The sequence below is a fragment of the Carlito syrichta genome, unplaced genomic scaffold (assembly GCF_000164805.1).
Source record: "Carlito syrichta isolate Samal-C Ts95f unplaced genomic scaffold, Tarsius_syrichta-2.0.1 Scaffold301930, whole genome shotgun sequence".
NCBI lineage: Eukaryota > Metazoa > Chordata > Mammalia > Primates > Tarsiidae > Carlito > Carlito syrichta.
In genome coordinates, this window is record NW_007246026.1 from 466,006 (window position 1) to 490,739 (window position 24,734).

General features: G+C 42.6%; 1 protein-coding gene across 1 annotated transcript in view; it reads right to left on the bottom strand.

The window, feature by feature from the left end:
* Nucleotides 1-24,734, bottom strand: part of SRGAP2 (SLIT-ROBO Rho GTPase activating protein 2) — a 252,681-nt gene that overhangs the window by 48,607 nt on the left and 179,340 nt on the right. Inside the window, exons 6-10 of the mRNA XM_021711204.1 lie at nt 16,838-17,053; nt 16,101-16,229; nt 8,277-8,501; nt 4,491-4,592; nt 3,269-3,466 (exon numbers count right to left, since the gene is read on the bottom strand). Coding sequence (XP_021566879.1) covers nt 3,269-3,466; nt 4,491-4,592; nt 8,277-8,501; nt 16,101-16,229; nt 16,838-17,053 — 870 coding nt within the window. The remainder of the gene's footprint in view (nt 1-3,268; nt 3,467-4,490; nt 4,593-8,276; nt 8,502-16,100; nt 16,230-16,837; nt 17,054-24,734) is intronic.

Genomic DNA, 24,734 nt, shown 5'->3' on the forward strand with positions numbered 1-24,734 from the left:
AGAGAAGCCTGTGGCCAAAGACTAGGTGACCAGAGTTCTTGGTTCAGCTCTTGCTGAGAACCTTGAGCAAGCTACCCATCCTCTCTGGATTTATTATTTTCTTTACATTTTTCAAATAAGAAGGTTAGGCTGGATGATTTTTTCAAATCGCTTCAAGCTTTTAAATTCCATTGGTATTTTCCTGAGACTATTGCAAGCAATTGACCTTTATAGGTCATATGCTTCAAATTTCTAATTGATGTCATCTGGGCAAATCAGTCTGATGATGACAGCCACAAGCAGTCAGAAAGCTTTCCTAGCAGGCCTCTTGGTCACTAGAAACACCTCCTAGGAGTCAAGCCATGGCCAAGGACCTCTTCCCAACTTTCCAAAAGAAGGGAGCTTCCAGGATGCATTGGTCTGACATTTTTGAAGGGCATAGAGAAACACACAGGCAATGTTTGCAGAGGCAACAGACTAAAAAAAGCACGTCTGCAGTTGTGTTGACTTTGTATGGGTTGTATGGTAAACAGGCAGCCAATCTGTTTAACGTGAGCACCTCTTCTTTCATAAACATCTATTTCACCACACAAAAAAAGTCCTTTTATCATGAAATGAATTATCTGACACATTTCAAGCACCAGTCACAAAAATGATGAACTCCCTTATAAATCCATTATTAGACAAGCCCAGACAAAAACCATTCCTGTTAGCCAAGGAAATTTGCACACAATTTTGATAAGTAGCACTAGGGCCACAAAAGACAGGAAATGGGTTAGAGGACATCAAAGAATTTAGACAGAAGGTGAAAGGGTAGACGGGATTTGAGAGGTCACCAGTTTGAATATGGTCATTCCTGCTTTAACTAAAGGTCAATGTTGAATACAAATGTTACAGATTCACTTAAAGTCAAAAAGCAATTCTGACAAAAGACTGTCTTAAAATACAGATTTTTAGGTCCAAAATTTCTTACTTAACCTAAAAAATGGAAATATGCAATGTAACGAGATTAGGTCATTTAAATAGTGTTATATCTAAGCAGTCCAGAGAGAGCAGCTAAACAATCCTATTATTAAAAGCCTCTAGAGAGTGTTCAACAAGCTCCCTAGATAATGAAGCTTGGGGCAGCGACACATCCTTCCTTATAGTCAGAAAGTTCTCTCCCTATCTAAGCCAGGTTTTTGCATGCCTTTATGCTTCTGCACATTCTGCTCTTTCCTCAAGGAATGCCATTCTTCAACCCAGCCCTGCCTGGTTGACTCATTCTTCAAGATCATGCTCAAAAGTCACTTTGTGTGTGATGCTTTCCCAATTCCAGCCATCCTGGTTGCCATTCAAGCACATGAGCATATATGCATTTTTAAAATTTTACATTTTTTAATTACAAAAATCAAGCTATCTTAACTGTTTAGAAATAGATGCAGTAAAAATAAAAGTTCTCAGCTGGGCTTGGTGGCTGAGTCTGTAATTCTGCGCCTTGGAAGGCTGAGGTGAGTGGATTGCCTGAGCCCGCGGGTACGAGACCCGCCTGGGCAACTTGACGAGACCTCATCTCTACAATAAATAAAAAAATTAGCCGGGCGTGGTAGCGCGCGACTGTAGTTCCTGCTACTTGGAAGGCTGAGGTGGAAGGATCGCCGAATCCCAGCAGGTGGAGGCTGAGGTGGCTTCCAGTCTGGGCAACAGAGTGAGACTCCAACTCAAAAAAAAAAAAAAGTTCTCCCTTTACACGCCCAGTTTCACTGTTCCCCTCTTCATCTTATATTCACAGCATCCCCAGTTTGTAGCATGGTGTCTGCCAAAAGGTAAATCCTCAAAAAATGATGAATAAAAACGACTAATATATATATTATTAATGATGATAATGGTGACAATAAATTTTAAGCACTTATTGAGCACTAACCACAAACCAGGTAGTGTGTTAAATATTTTTTTTTAAATGAATGAATGAATGAGCCAAAATGTCATTTTATTATTTTGTGTAGATTTTGGTATTTTACTTATAATATGCTTAAAGAATGTTATAATTAAATGACTTAGATTGTAAAACAGTATGTACAGTAGTATCCCACTTTTTGTAATAAAATTATAAATATTATGCTCACATATAGTTTGCATATGCATAGAAAAAAGATGGAAAGGGAATATATTCCAACACCATTATCTCTAGGTGTTAAGATAATGGACAATTTTTATTTTCTTCTTTTTGCTTCTAAGTTGTATATAATGAGTATATTTTGCTTTGTACAATAACTTAAAAAATTGTTTTAGAAGAATAATACTGATGAAACCATTCCCTTTTAACAGTTTTCTAGGATAAAAAAAAATCTGAGCTTAACTAATTAAAGAAACAGATTTCTTTTTAAAAACTTAAAAATTCATTAGCATTCTTAATGGTGAAAGGGCAGTGTTCAAAGAAAAATTAAACAAATAGTTCCAGTTGGAGGAATAATTCAATTTACTGCATGCAGACTGACAAACAAGTTCATTCCTTTCATTCAGAATTAGTATGCACATTCACCGGCTATATTTCATCTCACATCTGCAAACTTAATTTTTCCTTTCTTGGTCATCAGAAGATTAGGAAATAAACTTTAGTCCAGGCAATAAATCCTACTTGGCAAGCTCAAAATAACTTAATTATTAAAAAGCAGCACCAAAGATCAGCTAGCAACTTTCCAAAGAACTGTTAACACTACTTTAAAAAAAAAAAAAGGGTCCATCTGTCTAAATGAAGACTGGAGACGCAAGAATAATAAAGTATAATGTTTTGGAATTCTCTGTAAAACAGCAACACTGCACATTACCCATTCTTTTAAATTTTAGCAGTAATTTTGAAAACTAGCTTCCCACCAATTAAAGTTACAAAATAATGTTGTCATACCACCTAGAAGAGACTACAAATTTTTAAAACAAGATATACATTATAGAGAATATTTGGATGTAGTGCTCAAAAACTAAAAGATGAAATCCCTCTTTCGTGATTCCCTGTGGTTGAGAAGGAAGCTTTCAAACTAAAGCCTACTAGCAGATTACAAATTCTCTTAAAAGAACATCTTAGTCATATATTGGGAGCATTTTTTCTTTTGGGGGTCCCTGTTAAGTCACAGACAACTGGTAGATGTTTGTGCCTTTAAGTGTAGGAATTGTCTCTGAGTATGTCCAGATTCATATCTTGGATATTCAAAGCCTGCCCTTCAGACTCTTAATAAGGACTCTTGAGTTCCCAATCTCTCTTGTGTGCCTCAGTGCCTGCTGATGCTTTTTAAAGGCCATTGAGCTCCCTTACTGTGAAATAAAACTGCTCTGTCTCTTGCTGGTTGGCTCTCCTCTTAGCGATGCTGGGCTTGCTCATGAAGGTTTCAGAGACTGTAGACTTGACGGATTCCATAGAGTTGCTGTACTGGAAGCAGTCAGACACATCAAAATCCTCGACAGTCACAATGTCCTGGATGGTCTGCAGGGTGGCCTCCATTGTCTTCTTTACCTGCAATGACAAGAGTCAACATAATACACGAAGGGCAGGATGCAAAATAGCAGGTGATAAAGCAGCCTGAAGTTAGGGAGAGAGTGGCCTGGGGAAGGCTGGAGGATGCTGTCAGGGAATGGAGCTCTGCTTCCCATTGAAAAGTGCACTTAGTGAGTGACAAACATCAGATGGACACTGCCATAGCATGCTACTCTCTTCAGTGAGAACCTAAAAACAACTACCTCCTTTGTGCTGGGTAATTGACCCAGCTCTTTTACTTACTGTTTATTGCTAAAATGTAATATTCGTTATTTGTTATAATGAAACTGGTAAGGGAAAGAGAATGAAATCAATCCAAATCAATCAAATCATACAAACAGCTATTAAAATGTGTGATGGGCCTTAGTCCTGCAAAGTCCCAGGTTCTACTTCATGACCTTCAGCAAATTGATGAACTTATTTCCTTATCTGCAAACTAAGTGTCCCATCCCCAGTACTTCCTGATCTTTCTGGGAAAAGTAAGATTTACTGAGATGCAAGGTAAGAAGCCATTTGAGCTCAACAGAAAGCTGGATCATCAATCAGACTGCCCTTTTGAACTAGTTGTTGAAAGCAAATATGCTAGGCCCAGAAGAAAGTCATCCTTTCCTAAGAGGATAGAGATGTTTGAAGTATCAAAGTCAAAGGCCTCTGTTTGAAAATGTTGAAAAAAGATAGGCATGAGGGGGTGGTTTCAGAGACACAATATTGTTCACACAACTGCCAAGTGCCATTTTGATTAAGTGTGTAGAGGGGAAAAAATGCATTTTGCAAAAGCTCAAAATAGAGCACAACCTTTGGCAATGCAAGAGTAACTTCCTGGAGTTCAAGGGCAGGATGTAGCAGAGGGGGAAAGTCCAAGACTACATTTGGCTAGGAAATGTTTGCGGCAGCCCGGACATTCTCTGCATGCTCCTTCCACCTGCTCCCAGATGGGCAGCAGCAAGAGGTTCAATAGGAAAACTCAGAGCGTGGCTCTGAGACTCCTAGGCAGGAAACTTACCTCTTCATTCTCGATCTTTAGAGTGGATAAGCGAGACTGCAGCTGTTGGCATCTCTGCACCAACTCACTCTGGACAGGTTGCTGGGCACAGAGCTGGGAAGCCTGCCAAAAGAAAGCAACACCAGGTCAGAAAGAGGACACAGTTGTTTTGGCAGTTCCAGAGTTCCCATTACTGGCAATAAAACTACTCACATTCAAGGTGTAAGACTCACAGTTTCTATGTTGAAACAAAATCCAAAGCCAACATGTATGGACCTCTTCCAGGACCAAATAGCACACAAAAGGAATGGGGAAAGGGGAATCTCTTTGGAAACATGAAGTCTCTCTCTTTGAGCCCATCTCCAGGCTGGTGATTGGCCAAGGGCAGGTATATCGGGGTCTGCAGCTCCTTGGAAGGCTGAGGAGGCTGAAGTAGAGTGCCTCAGGCAGCTCCAGCTCCAGAAACACAATGCTTTGGCACAGTGAGGATTTCCTGCTAGAGGTCCAAGTGGCCACCTCTCTGGCCCCTCCTTCATCCCCATTTGTACACCAGAGTGAAAGCAGGAGAGAAGTGGGTCAGGAGGCTAACTTGCCGCTGTTGGCAGCCAGCATGTGTTTATAAATCCAGGCCACGTGTGACAGCTCTGATTCAATGAGAGAGTGTGAAGCCAGGACAAGTTCACAGGCTATGCTAGAGGGCCCCAGAGGGCATGGAATCTGGAGGAGGTTGGCATTTTCCAAAGAGTTATCATTTTACCCCAGGTCTTCACTAGATCTGTGTGGGAGAGAAATCTGCCTCTCCCTCAAGGATTATTGCCAACTAACTAGCTTTCTCCTGCGTGAAGAAATAGCAGATCTACTGTCTCCTGATGGGGATGTGGCTATGGCATGAGGTTACCCATAGTCCCCTGGAGAATAGAAGAGGAGCAGAAGGCGGGAGTTGGAAGGCAAGAACCACGTGGAAGCAGCTCCTGTCATCTTGATACCATGAGTCCTTTAGCCTGTTGTCTACGGAGAAACATCTGAATAAAACTGGCCTCCTTTCTCCTCAGCAAGGAGTGGGCACATTCACATGCCCACAGACCATTCTCTACTTTAAAAGACAAAACCTCTCTTCAAATGGAGGGGGCTGAGACTTGACCTTTTCCTCCATTGGCTTTTAAGCTCCCAACGACTTGACCTCCTCCCCCAGCTGAGAGGCTAGACTGAGCCAGCTCTCAGATCTGAAGAGAGCTGACTTCACTCTGGCTCTTGGATAAGCAGACACAATGGAGAAAGCTCAGTGGCCAGAATGGGTTAGTGCCAAGAGTGAAACTCTCTGGCTGCCTGATGTCACCGGTCAGGCATCCAGAGCCCCACAAGCCTCTGGGGGCACCAAAAGTGGAGCCAAGCACCTCCTCCTAGTACATTTGAGAGCACTTGGCATCAATTCACATGCTGCACACCCCAGCACACCAGTCAGTGTGGGGCCTTGGCCAGTTTCAGGGCTTCCGGTCAAAATGCCACCCGAACTTTGGCCCTAGTTCAGGACTTCCAGACAGCTCCCTCCTGTTGCCTCTGCAATCTACAGACAACCCACACTGATGGGGATAGACTGGCTGCAGGGACCAAGAACGACTTGCCCTCTCATCTCTTTATTTTCACTCATACGAATGCTAGGCTGGAATGCAGAACACATTTACAAGCTCTAGGACTGGCTCTGGCTCAGCCACTGATCAGCTACAACACACAAAGGGAGGGCCCAGGCAGAAGAGTAAGCTATTGATTTTTGAAATAACTCAGACCCAGCAGGAAGGAATCATAGAGGGAAGATCACCTCCATATCTGTTCTTTTAAGAAGCAGCAGCGCTGCTGATGCATGCTTTGGCAGTGGTCCACTACCGGGGTGCAAGGTAATATATTCCAGCTGTGCTCTAGAGTATGGAAATAAGGCTCTGACAGGGCTAAGAGGGGCCTGAGCACCTAGCATCTGGATTCCCCCTTTATGGAGACAAGCTGCTTGGCTCAAAAGGCAACTCAGTCAACACCAGAAAATGTATCACTCCACTCAGCTGATCCCCAAGTACTACTGATTCTTGGGAGGGGATCTCAGTGGCAGCTGGAGAAGGGGCTTGGAAGGCAAGTTTGACCAGAAGCCAGGGCAGGTAAGGAATGGGGGCTTCCTGGGGAAGCTTCCTGGTGACACCTCTTCCCCCAACTCTAATTGCACATGCTGCCATCTCACTTCCCCATCTGTTCAGATGCTGACATTTCCAAAGCCACAGCAATGGAAACAAACTGTAAATGGTTTGGTTTTCCCAAGAAGGAAAGAAAGAAATCATCGCCACATTTTTGTCTTTAGGACAGAAATGCCCCCTAACCATAGTAGCCTATTGATGACAGCACATCCTCTGGTTACACTGCTACAGCTGTCATTCTAGAGCAGAGATTTCTTAAGAGTCTGGATGCCGATCCTAAAGGAAGTGTCATTCCTAAGAAGAGCACATTGCTGTTCTTTGGACCTCTAACATCTACTCTTCCTTTCGGTAGCTTTGGTCTCACTACACTGAGGGAACCTATACTCTACAACTCAGGCCATGAGCTTTGAATGGAGCATGTGACCCAGGCATAAGCTGACCAGCCAACTGCAGACACCTCACCACAGTGACTGGCTCAGGGACACCCACTTTACCCAGTCAAAAACAATGAGACACATGAGACTTCTGCAGAGGCTTTGGGGAAGAAAGCAGATATTCTTTTCACTAGATTTGAACCCACGAGGACAGAAGGTTAGAAATGCAGTCACCTTGACTCCACAGGATAAGGGCCTATCTGAGAATGGAGCTAACACAGAAGTGGAACAGGCAGAGAAAAACCGAGTCTTGGTAAAATTCCTACTACCAAATCCAGTCATGCCGGAAGGTCCATTTTGATCTTTTCCTATCATGTAAACCTGTACATTCTCCTTCGGATTTAACCAGTAGGTGAAATGGTGGCTCTCATCTACAGAAATAAGGTTCACTTTGACTTGCATGCACGACCATCACAAGTGTAACCAAAAGAATGGGTTTTCTCTCACTTTACTTAGGTCCTTTGTGTGCTGGCCATTGGAGGTAAAAGAGTCCAAAACAAGGCCCCCAGTTCATGCTCCCTTTTTTGGGCAACCAGCATGAGGTCTTCAGGATAGCATTTTAACTCTTGTCCTTTCTGTAGGTACCCATTTTGTTGTTGTTGTTCAATACCCAAGGAAAATACACTATTATCACAATACACTCTTACCACAATTGTCTAAACTCAGGAGAATAAGATTCTTCAGAACACTGCCAAATGACAAAAGGTCACACCATTCCCCATCTCAGCCCCTCCTCCTCCACAGAAGCTTTTAGGACGCCCCTCCCCCAACTTCCTCTGGTCTCACCACGGGGAGGGTTTCCCCTCCCCTACTTTCCTTTCACCATAGTGAACTGATAGCAGTTTTTAGAATATACCTGCTGTTTTTCATCTTCTTTGACTGTGCTGGGCTCCTTTGGATGCCCCTTCCTATGAATATTTCTACCTCTCTTCCAACTTCAGTGGCCTTACTCCCTAGACTGTAAGCTCCCTGAGGGCTCTAATCCCCATTGTCTACAGGCTAGCCTGAGTGTGTGACCGCAGGCATTCAGTAGCTGCTTGCTCAATGAGTAAAAATGTGCCTCTCACCCACCTGACAAGAAGCCAGGCCCAGGCCTTTCCCGGCCCCACAATAATGTGACTTCTGTGTAAGGAATCTAGATACAAGTGCATTCAAACCCTTTGGGGGTTGTTGTAAAGATAGAAAGAGGGCCTCACCATGTCCCCCATGTGTGGCTGAAACTCAAATTTCATAGGGGGGCAGAAGACATTGTTGTACATCTCCATGAGGCGCTGCTTGTCACTGGTGGCATCCAGGTTTTCTACTGCATTCTCGATGGCATCCAGACCCTCATGCTTCGACTGTTCCAGATTTAACTCAGCAGAGAGGAAGGTGCGCAGAGCACGGTTCAGGCTAGCATGGTAGCCTAAGTCACAACACTGCTGTGGGAAGGAGAAGGCACATGAGCACACCATGAACAGCCCAAAGGCTTGGTAGAAAGGGATGGTGGTCCCTAGGGCAAATGTGATCATATCAGTGAAACTGGCTGTGCAGTAGAAAGAAGGCTGACATTCTGATTTCCAATGTCTGAGTGAGAATTCTCAGTTCTTGACTCCAAGTTCAATGGTTAAACGTGCCCTAGAGGACTGTGAGGTGGTTAGAAGGAAGAAGATTCATAAGAACAAAATGACATTATTTAATTAAGCACTGTATAGTGCTATTCCTTAAACATGAGAATAGTTGAAAGTTAAAGGGAATCCTCTTCCATTTTCAGATTTATCTGGGGATACCATTATAACAAAACTCAATAATAAAAATATTGCCTACCACTCCCTGAGGTTTACTGTGGTTAAGTCATAACATAGCAACCAAGCCAGGCCATTTCAGCATTCAGGGTTCTGAAAGCAGGAGTTCTACAACAGCAGCTAACTCAACTCTGGGTGGAAGAAGGAGATTATGGGGGGCTGACTGTGTGTGCCATCATGCTCACCAACTCCCAACATCTTAGGACAGGCCTTGGGTGCAGATTAGGATTTCCAATGTGCCTCCTCTTTACTGGCATCTGATAATAGATGTCCCTGCCCTATAAGAACAAGACAAAAAAGCTCTACACGTATAAGTGTCACTAGGGAAATTCTTCATGTAAAGGATTCTGATTTTCTACAGAAAAATGAAAAAAGAGCCGGGCTCGGTGGCTCAGCCTGTAATCCCGCGCCTTGGGAGGCTGAGGTGAGTGGATTGTCTGAGCCTGCGAGTTCGAGACCCGCCTGGGCAACTTGGCGAGACCTCATCTCTACAATAAATCAAAAATTAGCCAGGAGTGGTAGCATGTGCCTGTAATTCTAGCTACTCGGAAGGCTGAGGCAGAAGGATCGCCGGAGCCCTGCAGGTCGAGGCTGCGGTGGCCGGGAGTGCAGCCTGGGCGACAGAGTGAGACTCCAACTCAAAAAAAAAGAAAAATGAAAAAAGAAATGGGTATGAGAGAGGCAATTGTACTTAAAAAAGCACTGGAGGCAGAGTCAAGCAACCTTGCAAAAGCTACTCCCCATCCCTAAGTCTGTTTCCACCACAGCATAATGAACAGATCTGACCAGGTCAGTGGCGTTCAAATCGTAGACCAGAGAGCTCTAAGGTTCTGTGCCAGCACTCAGGCTGCCCTTGAGAAGAGGGTAAAAGGGTAACCCAACTAGTAGGACTTGGAGCCTCCTATCCCTCCTTCAACCAAGCCAGCTCTGTTCTTTTTTATATTTAATACATTGGGATTTTATGTAAGATCTGATTTCAAGAAAGAATTCTTTTACTAGAAAAAAAGTCTTGAAAATCTTTGCACCAAATATAATTCCTAAGATCCTCTCTACCAATAGCATTCTGTAACTCTGTGACAATATTTCCCACTCCTCCAAAAGGACCCAGAGATCCTGATTCCTTGGTCATCCATTATCCCTTCTATTGGTTAAGCAGATTTGAGGTCCAGGACATGAGAAGAAACATCAAAGAAAAATCCATACATAGAGTACGGCCATCTGCCTGATTGCCATTTCATTTCATAAGTAAGCATCGAATTAACTCTCCCCAGCCTCTCCCTCTCATCATGATCACATTCGAAGCAGCCACTGTTGGAGAAGAAAAGACATGTGACATGCCTCCTCTTTCTCGGCATCTGACAAGAAGCTCAGTGAGAGCATCCGATGGGCTGGGCTCTGGGTTCAGTGCCAACAGGCCTTGGCAGGTGCCTGGCTGCCGTGGAATAACAGCAGTTACAGCTTAACTGAAGGCAGAGGAGGGAAAGACATTCAATTCAGTTGGGAAGGAAGAGCAAATGGAAACAAGACAAAAGCAGCTGATTAGAAGGCTGCACGTGCAGGGCCCCTTCCTCCTCTGAGAGATGCTACTGGGCTAACCAGGCTGTGCTTGAACCTGTAAACATTCTTGACTAGCTATACGTAGACTCTGATGATGCAAGTCTAATGAACAGAAATAACACTGCCCACTGTGTGTGTGTGTGGCAGGGAACAGGAAGGGGGTAGAATTTGGAGGAAGAAAGGTACCCTTCAAAAACCCTTCCCTATTTTTGGCAACACCCCATTCCTCTCAATTCTCATTACCTCTACCTACATTCATACCCTTACCATCCTTCACTAGTGCTGTCTGCTTCACTGTCCTAAAATGCAACTTTTATTACGCCACATCTCTGTTGAAGAACCTAAAATACCTCTCTTTTTTTCCTAAGGTAAAACCTATCTTCCTAAGTTTGGAAATTTAAAACAAGGATCTATTTCACTAAGTATGCTTACTATATGCCAAGCTGGGTGCTAAGTGCTTTATTTACATTCTACATTCTAATACTTATAACTCCAATGCGATTGGTATTATCTTAACTTTTCGATCTCAGAAGCTGAGGTTCAGTGAGGTTAAATAACTTAAGAAAGGCCCAACAGCCAGAACCAGATGTAATCTGTCTTTCATCTTCCCATCCTCTCCCTCTATTTTCTTCTTCAAGTTCTTCTGCTGTAATCCAATGACATACTCTCTGTTTAGGGTAGAGTATTAGAAAAAGCATGGGCCTCAAGTTACCTATATGACCATAGCAAGCTACTTAATCCCTGTGATCCTCAAATGAGGATAACACCAGTTTCCTAGGTTGTTGTGAGGATAATAGGCAAGATAGTTACATATCTTTGGCACCATGTAGACACTTAACAAACACTAACATAACCCCAAATCACTGACCTCTGTCCTTCAGCTCCCAGAATTTCCTCTTCCTAAAAACGTTTCCCACTTCTCTCACCCACTGGAATTGGACCAGATCTTCAAGATCCAAATAAAATTCTCAGCCTGTGGGAAGCCAGCCGGCTCTGCGATCCTAGCCTCCATTGATCCCAGCCTTCACTTAGAACCACACTCACCTACAGCCCTCATGTGACAAAGATTACATACGCTCATTTTGTGGCTTGCCATTTCATATCACTTCAATCAGAAGGCAAGCTTCTTGAGGGTTTGGCCAGTGCCTCGATCTTCTTTAAAACCTTCAGCATTAGGCCTTTCTCTCAGTAGGCATTTAATAACTTCAATTGGTTAACTGATGCCACAGGTACAAATTCCAGTGTCTCAGGAAGCAATACACTTAGGCTGAATACTAACCTAAGTCAAGTGGGTACACGAGGCAATTGAAGCCTTTTGTTTTGCTCACTCTGTAAGGCCAAAGGAAGGCTGGGAGTTTTCCCAGAGTGGGGTACTGTCTCTATTTATATAACCGTTCTGTAGTTTCTCTGGGCCAATGAGTAGGGGTCTGACTCACAGAGTGCCCCCTGGCTCCTCCACACCTCCAACCCACCAGGGAGATTTGGAAGGGTTTTTCCAGAGTCCTGAATACCTACATACCTGTAGGGGCAAGAGCCAGAAACTTAGCCTTTAGCAAAGAAGCACTATCTAGCAAGGTTAGGTAAATGAGATTTGAATATTTAATCCAGTTTCCAGAAGAATACCAGTAAGTAAAGGCAGCACATTATTTTTTCTCTTGATGGAGACAAAGCATGGTTTCCATGGCTTCTGTGAGTTCTGTGGCCACACTGGGCTCCCCTGGCCATTTTTGGGTTATATAAATGTTTGATGAAAATCTCTCAGGGGAAATCAAATTTTTATAAGAATGTAATGACAGCCCATCCAGTTGTATGATGACTTGAGTTGATAGCTCATTAACCCTTTACCAGCTTAAATTGTCACCCAGAGACTCTATAGAAGGCTTAGAAAAGAAAAATGTGTGTTTCGTAACACCCACTTTAAGTTCACAGAGAAGAATAACCACTCTTAATGAAATGTCTTACTGAAAAAGCCACTTTTCCTAATGTCTGACTTGGATGCACATGGTGTCACAGACTCCCTATCCAGGGGCATGGCACTCACAACACTCAAACTATGCATGAGGACAATGCCCTGTTCTTCATTCAACATCTGCTCCTGGGGTGAGAGAACCACAGGAGTATGGGGGAGGAAAATTACATTCCAATGAGCCTACAGTTCTTAGACACTATCAAATAAGCTCAGAATGTCTTTTTGGCCTGAAGTCAAGGTTTTCCTGGTGTGTCAGATGCCCCACATGGACTCCCGTCTGAGTTTAAATCTTACATCATACTATAAAAAGAAGTCAGCGGCTAGCCCTTGCCTCAAAGTAACTACATCAATAAAAATAAGTTCTTTTCATGTATCCTTGATGCTCTAAGCATGCATTGAGCTTCAAAACCCTAAGGAAGGAGGCAGAATGGTATACATAACCCAGATGGTAATGGACTAGAACAAGATCCATCCCATGTCTTAAACCACGTTCTGGATACTGTCAAGATCAGAATGTCAATATACCCAGGGTCCCTACTTACTCCTGCTCTAACTGCACCTTTTTGGCCCATTTTAATGCATAAATCGGCAAGAAACAGTAGGAAACTACTGATACACGCAAACAACATGGAAGGAGCTCAAAAACATCATGCTGGGCAAAAGATGCTAGATCAAAAAAGTATATACTGTATAATTCTATCCTTGTAAAGTTTTACAACATGCAAAACTAATTTATGGTGCATGAAATCACAACAGTGATTGTATTCGGGTGTGGGATTGACTGGGAAAAGACAAGAGGAATTTTCTGAGGTGATGGAAATACATCTTTCATTAAAATATTTATTCTCACTGGGTGTGGTGGCTCATGCCTACAATCCCAGCATTTCTGGAGGCTGAGGTAGAAGGACTGCTTGAGCCCAGTAGTTCGAGACCAGACTAGGCAACATAGTGAAATCTCACATCTACAAAAAATTAAACAAAAAGATTAGCTGGGTGTGGTGGCGTGTGCCTGTAGTCCCATATACTAGGGAGGCTGAGGTGAAAGGATCACCTGAGTCCAGGAGGTTGAGGCTGTGGTGAGCTGTAATCATGCCACTGCACTCCAGCCTGGGCGACAAGGGAGACTGTGAGTTCCTCCTCCTTCTATTCCTTGTTTCCTGTGGCTATATGTTAATTCTTGATTCCTACCTTCATGAAACCTATAGAGGAGACTAAAAGACCTCCTCTGTTCATAGTTCAGTGGCTCTCAAACTTTTTTTGATCCCCAACTCACAGTAAGAAATACATCTTGTATTGCCACACACATACATGACCATGAGTACAGAAGCACACACATACACATCTAACATAAAAGTTTCACAAAATAAAACTTAACCTCACTAGTGTAAAATAACTTGGTATTTCCTTTCTTGCCCTATCTAGTCAATTCATTTGAAGAAACAAGTCAAATACATAAAAGTGATTTTATGACTTCCCTAATGGATCTGACCTATGGTTTGAAAAATACTGTTCTAGAGTCTGAATATCTCTAGGGCAAAAACTACTATATTCCATTTGTACCCCGATGCCAAGCACATAGTCTCACCCTAAATAAATTCTTGCTGGACATTTATAGGCAAAATAACATTATCAGCTTTTTAAAAATTAAGTAACAAATCTGTTCCCATCCCAGGAAAAATAAAAACAAAACAAACAAAATAAAACAAGATACAACCAAAACACAGCAGCAAAGAAATGAGAGCAACTTTACTACCCATGTGGCCCAGATTTGCTCACAGTGACCTAGACCTAGGCCCTGCTGAGTACAAAGGAGACTTCTTTCTCAATGACACTTCACACCACATCCTGTGAAGTTAGGTTCTTAAAACACTTTTTTTAATATGATAAAAATGATGTACAAAATAGCTTGCCTCTTGGACTGATTTGAAAATGACTGCTCACACCTGATGGAGTGTCTTTGAATTGCAAGAGTTGTGACTAATACAGTGGTAGCCCCTCTCTTCCTAAGATAAGTATTTTGGTGAAAAATGTAGGGAAGCTGCCCTGAGGGCAGAAGGAAGAAGAGAGGGCAAACCAACAGAAGAAGTGTGGCAAACTGCACAGTCTTAATTTTTACAAATGCAAGATAAACAGCAGAAATTGTGCATAAGAAAGAACCGATTCTTTTCTTCATGCTGAGAACAGGCCTCTCTCCCAACAGTGAGGAGTTGCTCCCCAAGGAAAAGAAAGGATCTTGTCTAGGGCTTTGACCTCCATTGAAGGACAGTGTTCAGATTGGCATCAACAAGCAGAGAGAACAAAGACATGCCTGAACAGGGACCAGGGCTCCACTAACCCAGTAAGACAATGACATCCAGGGCATTACAAGGCTGAAACCTACTGAATCAAACATCTGTGGCTGAAGGGAGACAGGAATCTGTATTTTAGAGAAAATCCCCAAGCAATTCTGACATGAGGCTAGATTAAAGTGCCAGTGACCTGATCTAGTTCTTCAGTTTGCTGGAGAGGGGGTAGGGAGCGGGGTGGGAAACAAAGCAGGGTTCCAGAACAGTTCAGTGGCAAGCCTAGATGATGCAGCTAGTGCCATAACAGCAAATCTTAGACCAGAACCCCACGTGATATTGTGAAATGTGGTAGGTTTACTTATGGAGACACTGAGGCAAAAAAGCATGAGCAGTCTGGCTGGAGTCTTGCAAAGCCCAACTGCTGCTGCCAGGAGCCTAAAGCAAAGGTCAGACTGACGGGGATACACCTGAGACCCTGAGCTTTGGATGCTGATGCTAAATCAGCTAATGTCTCACTTTGATGACTAGAGGGAGAATGGCAAACGGTGTACTTACATAGCTTCACTTAGGACTGGCTCAGGACCTGAGCCAGATGGGAGTCTTCAGGTGAGAAGGATTAGAAGACTCGACTATAAGGTGTGAGGGAAAGCAGCAGGAAAAACAAGGCCAAGGCTGACTCCTAAGCCAAAGACAAAAAGCCAATCCCTGTGCTTGCTCCATGTAAAGCACATGTATCTACTCAGCTGCTTTTCTCAATCATCCTTGCACCACATATAATTTTTTTAAAAAAGAAGAGCCAGATGTCAGAGACAACTGGATATTTTCCTGATGAGACCCTAATTTACAGTGTAACCTTGGGCAGCATGTCTCTTAGCCTTCTGTAAGCCTAGCTTCTTTATCTACAAGTTGGAGATAACAATTATCCTTAAGAGTGATGTGCCAGTCCAATGAGACAATACTGAGAAACATCGAATGCTAGATTTATGTGAGGCATGGCATTCTAGCTCTTCAGTTCTTGCTATTCACGTCTATGTTTAAGAAGCTATGGAAAGGGAGAATTTCCTGGCAGAAAGAAAAGCACAGTAGTGTTATGACCATAGGCTCAGTAATCAGACCTAGGTGCACATTTTGCCTCTGTTATTTATGAACTGACTGTGGATAAGTTATCTAAACTCTCTGAATGTTAATCTGTAAAAACAGAGATAATAATGCCTTCCTTCCAGAATTGTTGTGAGAATTGAATGAGATAAATTGTGAAGTGCTTCACCTGGTACTTGGTACATGGCAAGACCCCGATGGATCCTGGCTACTAATCTCCATAATTGTTCTCAAAATGTTCCAGGTGCCTGAACATCAGAATCGGGGAATGTCTGATTCTGAAACCAGAAAAGAGGTGTCCTTCAGTCCCTGGCTTTAAGCACTTACATCAATAAGGTCAGACAGGTCGTGGATGTAGTACTTGAAGACAGATGCATTGGTTGCCTCCAAAGCCAGTAAATACTCATTCCGGGCTTTAATGGCCTTCAGCTTATTCTCCGTGTACTTGGCTTGGCGCTGAAAAGGAACAAAAGCTCAATTTTACTTTTTTTTAAAGAGGGGATTGTTCTCTAAAAGATGAAAGTACAGTACATTCAAGAACCACAATTGTGCTGCTACTCCCTATGCGCAACTGCCTTAAATTGGGTTCTAATTCTGTTTAATGAGATTCAAGGGCATAATGTAGATCAATTCAGGAAAGGTTAATGAAACTCCCTACTTAAGATGCATGCCCCACTTTGATTCTATCTTCAAATACCATTCTTCCAACTGGAGGAGGTGCCACTAGCCCTGCCCCTGAACACCTTACATTTGAAACCAAAGTCTAGGTGGATAGTCACTGCCCGCCTGCCCCCCAAGCAATAGGATATTGACCTCTATTTGGAAAATGGATTGAGAAAGGTGACTACTGTTTCTTGTTTATCTGCTAGAGGTTAGAAACTTGGAGCCCATGTGCCCAAGTTCTTCCAATATCTAGTATTCCTGCCAGGACAGAGAGACTCACTTTTAATAATTTGGTTCTAAAAGAACCCAGAGTTTCCTTGTCTGCTCTTCTTGGTGCCTACTGCAAAATTCCTATCAGTTCTGCCTTCCAGAACATTTCTCCACGGTCAGAGCATACACACCTTCTCCTTCATCTTTTCAATCTTCTTCACTGAACTCCTCCGAACATGTTTCTCCTCAATGCGAACGTTGGCTGTGGAGTCAGGGGAGCGTGGGGTCTGCCGGTCCTCCTGCTTTACTGATTTACCAATTTGCTTCTCCTCCTGCTTCTCCGCCTCCTTTAGTTTGCTCTGAGCACTGATGCTGTCGGCATTGTACATGTGATATGTCTTCATGACCTGCAAGACATCCCCCGCCCCCACCCCCAGAGGTCAAGCCAACAGGGTCAATTCTCTGTTTTACAGACTAACAGACTCAGCTGGACCTCTCCCCCTTGAAGCAATATCTTCATATCCCTACAGGGAAAATTCAGAAGTGTTTGGTTCAGCAAACATTATATATTAAAGACCACTCCAAAGCACAGGAAAGCAGTATTTGAACTGAGCCAACACATCTTGCTGAAATGACTTCATGTCTATCATGTATTATTTACTTCTATTTATTTTCATTTGCAATCGTTTCTTTTTGATATTGGCCAAGGGATTTCTATCACTTAGTTGCCTCACAATGTCAAGTAGACGGGAAACAGTACCACCACTCTCAGCTCCTAAGGACAAAGCTTTTCTAGGCTGGTTAGGAGCCCCAAAGAGAGCAGTACAGTCAGTAGAATAGCCTATACTTTTTGTGCATTTCAGATATAAAACAGGAAAGAGGAAAAGCCTCCAAAAGCTCTTTCTACTGGCTTGGCATTCTGAGATCTGTCTGCTGTTTTATCCAGATCTAACACCCTTTCTCACAGCAACTAGAACAGCAAAAGCAATAACAATGCCAGCTGTCATTTATTGAGCAGTTAGTATATTCCTGGCTTTGTACCAAGTGCAACACACATATTTTCTCATTTCATCTTTGCAGCAATTCTATGATCTAAACCACAACCCTATGAAGATTGTACACCTCCACAACAACTCAGGCAAGAGGCTGGGAAGGAATAAAATCCATATCAAGTATAACCAAAGTTGCTACAGGAAGTATAAAAAAGAATGATGCTTTTTTTTTTTTGAGTTGGAGTCTCACTCTGTCACCCAGACTGGAGTACAGTGGCCACTCTCGGCCACCACAGCCTTGACCTGCTGGGCTCCAGCAATCCTTCCACCTCAAGCCTTCCAAGTAGCTGGAACCATAGGCGCACGCTACCACACCTGACTAATTTTTTGATTTATTGTAGAGATGAGGGCTCCCCAGGTTGCCCAGGCGGGTCTCGAACCCGCGGGCTCAGGCAATCCACTCACCTTAGTCTCCCAAAGTGCGGAATTACAGGCTGAGCCACCGAGTGTGGCTGAAGGATGCAATTTTTTAAATTTCCATCAAAGCAACTATTTAGAAGTCCAATCCTTTTTCTTATTGGGGAGGCCGGGAAACTTGCTTCCAGTCCTCCCAAACAATATTATTTCCAGCCACACAGTACCTGCTCTACTCTGTTGGACATTTCTGTTTCTACACAGGGAGGCTCTAGCTTTTATCTGGGGATTAAAAATGCTTGGTAATAAACCAAGCAATGTGAAGTTTAAGAGTGCTGAAATTTTGATGCCATAAGATTTCTTTTTTATACATCCTTTTTTTTTATACTTCCTTCCTGTAGCAACTTCGGTTACACTTGATAATGGATAAGATTTCTTTGAGAGGGAGAATTAGAAAGTGTAGGAGTTGGGTAGATGTGTGGATATGTGTTGGGGGTTAAACAACATAGGAGAGCAAGGGAACAATAGAAATATTAATTTCTACCACTTGTACATGTTCTTTGCCAAGGGCTTTATGTTTCCCACCTCATGTAATTCTTAGAACAACTCTATGAAAGACTTATTATTATTTCTACTTCTAAAGATGAGTAAATAAAGCTCAAAGAGATTATCACATTCAAGGTCACACGGCTAGTAAACGGCAGAATCAGGATTCAAATCTAGGTCTGTCAGACAACAAAGACCACACTCTTAGCCATTGTGCATCAGTGCAAAGGACTGGAGTTAAATTAGCTGGAGGAAAAGTTAAGTATAGTCAGGAGATTCTGACAAAGAGAAACTAGTTCCATTTATGAACTTGAATCAGAGCAGTGTCTCAACTGGGGGCTATTTTGGCCCCAAGGTGACCTCTGGCAATGTCTGGAAATATTTCCAGCAATCCCCAAGTTGTGACAGTGCTAAGCATCCTATATACAGGACAGCTCTCTACAACACGGAATTATCTGATTCCAAATGTCAATGGTGCTGAGGTTGAGAAAAGCTAAGTTAGAGAAACTTTGGAGGTATACTAATCCCTTATGATCAGCTGGAGATGGAAGAAGGAAAAAAGAATATTGGGATGCCGACTAAATCAAAGTACATTAGAATCTGAATTATGTCTCATTTTGGATGCAGAATGTTTTAAATCAGCTTCACCTTATTCTGAACCTGATGCCATTTCCCTTAAGATCTACTCAGATTATACGTTGCAGATTCTCTATATAGAAGAAACAATATTTAACAACCAAGGACATTAAAAAGCCTTTCTAAGTAATTCAAATAGACCTTCAGCTTTTCAGGTTAAGTAAGAAGTAGGAAAGAGGCATCTGTTATGCTGGATGCAGAAGAATAGATAGGAGGCTCCTTTTTTCTCCTAAATCTGATTAAGAAATTCAAAAGCTGTAGTGAACAGTTATAAAAGAGAGCAATTTTTTTAAAAGTGATTTTCTGTTTCATGAAGGTACATGGTAAAAAGGAAACACTATGAATGAATATGAGAGATTAAAAAAAAAAGCTCAAAGAATAGTGCCAACAAGACAAGTAATAAAAATCAACTATTTATATCGTCACTTTTCCCTAAAAAAACTTAAAGAACTCTATTGGTAAAACAAACAAACAAACAAACAAACATTACCTTGCCTAAAAAACTAAAATTTCCTGAGAGTAAACACCACTTCTTTTGTATTCTCTTCTCCACAGTTGGGAAAAATGTCTTTATAAACGGCGGTGGTTTTATAAACAAAGTAGTTGCCCACATGACTTAATGACACTGAATCTTTCCTCTAGGGAAATTTGGGAGAAGCAGTCCTACTACCTTCCAACTTCAGAAAAAACTGAGGTACCCAAAAGCTAAAGCTTGAGTAAGTAATGCTAAAACAACTGGGGAAATAAGAAAGTCAAAATAGGACTTAGAGCACACACATATAGGCAAATACAAACTAGAGGGAAAAATCTGAAGTCTAAATACTCAGTTCTATGAAGAGTATTTACTTTACTTTGAAAAACTAAATGTTGAATTCATACATTTAGCTCTGCTCCCCCCCAGCCACATCAAAATAGTATAAAAAGTTATTATTAGGAATAAACTAAGGGGAAAAAAAAGAATGGAAGCAGAAGCTGAAAAGCAAGTATGCAAGTAGCAACTGACCTACTGAATCCTAAACCTTAAGTAAAAAGAGCCAAGAAACAGAAGCCCTAAGAGAAACTGGTGGCAGTGGGGTGAAGGTGGTGCTAAAAACAAGGGAAACAATACAGTTAGACCTCCAGGCCCCCTGCTCCATCATAGTGGAAAACTAGAAGTTCATTCTCTTAGAGAGAGTCTAGGACTTTTTGTACATTTCAGATATAAAATAGGGAAGAGGAAATGTCTTTAAAAGATCTTTCTACTGGCCTGGTCAGGCTCAGTTGAGGATAGGGTGTACTGAACTTAAACAGGAGGATCAGCTGAAAATTCCACACTGAATGTTGAGATGATCCAGGTCTCTTCATACCTCAGTCTTCAGACATAAGTGGGAAATCAAAAGTGCCTTCTTGGCTGGGAGTGGGGGCTTACACCTATAATCCCAACACTTTGGGAGGCAGAGGAGGGTAGAAGGCTTGAGGCCAGGAGTTCAACACCTGGCCTAGGCAACACAGTGAGACCCTGTGTGCGTGGTGGTGCATACCTGTAGTCTTAGCTACATGAGAGGCTAAGCTGGAAGCAAGGCTTGAACCCAGGAGTTCAAGGTTGTAGTGAGCCATGATCGTGCCACTGCACTCGTCTTGGCGACAGAGAGACCCTATTCAAAAAAAAAAGTGCTTTCTCTCAGCAATCTGACCTTCTAAAACAAAAGACCTAAAAATACAGATGTCAGGGCTTCCCCAGGGACACAGCCCAGTCAGATGACCCTACAGTGAAGATTATGGTTAACACAGAAATTTTTAGTGCCTAACTTTAAAATGTAAGCAGGCAGCTAGGGATTATTGAACATTTAAGGAAAATATCTACTACGAAGACCAAAACCAAAACTAGCAATTTAGAGAAAACAGAATATACAGCGATTAAAAAAACTTCAAGCCGGGCTCGGTGGCTCAGCCTGTAATCCCGCGCCTTTGGGAGGCTGAGGTGAGTGGATTGCCTGAGCCCGCGGGCTCGAGAACCGCCTGGGCAGCGAGACCTCATCTCCACAATAAATCAAAAAATCAGCCGAGCATGGTAACGCATGCCTGTAATTCCGGCTACTTGGAAGGCTGAGGCGGAAGGATCGCCGGAGCCCAGCAGGCGAGGCTGCGGTGGCCAGGAGCGGCCACTGCACTCAGTCTGGGTGACAGAGTGAGACTCCAACTCAAAAAAAAAACTTCAAAAACAATCTATCAATAATAGCCCCAGAGAGATAAATGAGAAATAAAAAGATACCGTATCATGAAACAAGAGCTGGATGCAACAAAAAAGGAACATGTACAGAACTATAAAAGAGTCTCTCCAAGGAGCCTGACTTCATGCCCCTCTTCTGTGCAGACATGTAAAAGAGTAATCACCTCATTTTTAACTTACGGCTTTACTTTTCTGCCTCTCTCTAATAAAACTAAATGCCTTGAGTTTAGGGACATCTCATTTGTTTTTGTATCCTTAGTGCCTAGTGCCAAGGTCAAATAGGGAAGTGATTTAAGGGACGATGAACTGCTATCGTTTCAAGGAACAGGTGTTAAATACCAGTCTGAAGCAGTTCTGCAAGCAGACAGCTGCTGTACCAGTCAAGGGGATATATATTGAGGAGAAGTACAGAAGCACAACACCTCTGGGACAACAGCCTCAGAGTGTCCCAACATCTCTTCTGTCTTCCTCAATTCTAGGGATTCCTTGACTCTTCACATTGAGTCAATACACAGTGGCATCGATACACAGTGGGAGCTTGCTGGGCTTGCCCAGACACAGCTTCTGAGTACAACTGAGGCAGAGAATCCCAGAGTTCTCTGGGAAGCAGTGTGATCTGACTTCAAACGCATTCTTGGAGCATCAGTCAGAAAATGAAAGCCATTATGCCATGGCTTACATACTAGCCAGCTCATTATGGGGGGAAACACGTGGAGAAGAATGCTCACTGGGATTGCTCTTGGAATAGCAGCTGTGGGAAGCAGGCGCTGGCACAGAATGCCAAGTCAGGGAAATCAAAGGCCCTTCAGGCAGAAAAGAGAAAGGTGCAGAGGGGAAGTTGGCTACTTATGGTAGGATTCTGGGCCTCTTGCCCAAAAGCATCTTTATTTGGGAACACCTGGACCCTGTCCCTTGGATCAAGGTTCAAAAGTACTTATATTACTAACCTTTGGGTAATTGGTCCCCTAAAAAGAAGTAGTCAAGAGAATTAGAGGCAGATGCGAAGTAAGAAGAGCACTGAAATACTGGACGGGTTTCTTACATCTTTGGTTTCCTTTCCCTGGTGCCTGCAGATAACTTGTATTACCTACAAGGCCACTGAAATGAGAGGCCCTTCCCTGCCTTCCTGACAAGCAAATAAGAGAAAAGCTCCCTACAAGAAACTTTCCCTTGCTCCTTTCTTTACTCCTCTGAGAAAGTGTATATATAGCAAGTAGTTTCTCAAAGCAAGTAAACAGTAGTCCCAACTTCCTACTTAATGAAACTACTATCCCATGCAAGGTGACCAATCATCCTGTTTTACCCAGGACTTTTCGAGTTTTAGTACCGAAAGTTTCATGTCCCAGGAAACTCTTCAGTCCTAGGCAAACCAAGAGTTAGTCACTTTATTCAGACCAATCCTAAGCTCATCTCTCCCCCTTCAGAATAATTTATAATTCTAATCTCTAAACTTTCTGATGACCTATAGAACCTGAAAACTCCCTTTAACCCTTTACTGTAGTTTGATATGTCAGGAAATCTCCCTCCCACCTACCCCATACCCCAGGATATGGAAATACCAGTACATGGAGTATATGCAGACACCAGGGTCATAGAGGTATGGGGTATCATCCCAGGTTCATACAGCTACTGGTTGGCATGGGGTAGAATCTAGATGCCTAATTCAGGAGACTAGTCACTAGACTAGAGTTTCTCAATCTTGGTACTATTACATTCTGGGAGAGAAAATTCTTTGTTGTTGGGGGCTGCCCTGTGCAATAGGCTTTTAGCAGTATCCCTGGCCTCTAGATCTTTAGATGCTAGTAGTACTCCCTACTACTCCAGCTGTGACAACCAAAAATGTCTGCAGATGTTACAAAATGTCCTCCTTGAGGGAAAATTTACTGTGCTTGAGAATCACTGCACCAGACTGTTCTGCCTTCTCTGGAACTTTCTAGTGTCCTTCACTTTTTTTTTTAGCTTTTGTCTTATCATTGTCTACTAGATGAAAATGTCAAATTTTTATTTTGGCCTTGTACTGATTATAAGAGTGTATACCAATTCACCTTATGGCAGGGGACAACACATTCTGGCAATTCTCAATTTGAATACCAGTAGGAAGATTTTGTTTTTAATTTTACATTATTCTTAACTTATATAAAAGTGGGGTCTCTCTATGTTGCCCAGGCTGGTCTTGAACTCTTGGACTCAAGCAATCTTCCTACCACAGCCCCCCAAAGTGCTGGGATTACAGGTGTGAGCCACCACACCCGGACAACCAGTGGGAAGATGTTACACTCTGCATTGACTGTGGCCTCACAGTGGCCAGTAAAGCAGTTGGTCAATATTAGATTGCCTGAAGTCTGCAGTTGGAGTTAGCAGCTAAGCCCTCCTCAGACCAGAGAAGTAGGTTCCAGGGTTTTCCTCCTCATTCCAACACAGCTTAGACCCTTTCACTTATTTGTTTGTGTTTTTCTTTAAAGCAGGATTTATTGAGAGGACAGAAAAGCTCCTACAGTGGAAGGGAACCAGAAGGGGTTGCCCTATTTGTTTTTTAATCATAGCATATGAAGAAATCTAGGACTCTGGGTAAAGGCTAATAGATCCCTGGATGCTAGTCTTCCTCTGCTGCCTCAAGTTGCACTGCAGAGTGGTACGCTGGATTTGAGTTGAATGGGAGTTTGCGGTTATCCAACCTACTTCTCCCCAGAAACAGCTGCAAATAGCAGAGGCTCAAGATGCTTACAGGAAAATAAAAGGATTTATATAATGACTACATGTGTCATTTTCTATCTTAGGGAATTATCTACCAGAAGAAAGGAGAAATAGTTCTTCTTGGTGCCTAGAAGATGCTCTAAAAATAAGGAGCAGTGTAAAGCATTAAAAAGACAAGGTTCAGGAAACCTATCCAGTCTGAAAATGGCTCAACATCAATGTGTTTCTATTTTTAAAAAAGACTGAACTTCATTTGAGAGAAATGAAAAATTTGGAGCTGAACCAAAGGTACCATCTATCTACTTGGCTTTAGAGCTGAAAAGTCACAGAGTAGATATTCAAAACAAACTGAGCATCACTGGAGACAAGTCGGATGACGACTCTACTCTATTTACTTGTTTAACAGTTGCCATGACAAAATGGCCACACCTCAACTTCTGGATCAAGAACATGGAGTTCTCTGATCCCAAATGCCAGTGTTGCATGTCGCCACTGTCTGTTTTCTTTTTTTTTAGAAAGCAGAAGTTTATTAAGAAGACAGAAAACCTCCCATAGCGGGAGGGGACCCAAAGGAGGGGTGTCTGCCTGTTCTTTCTG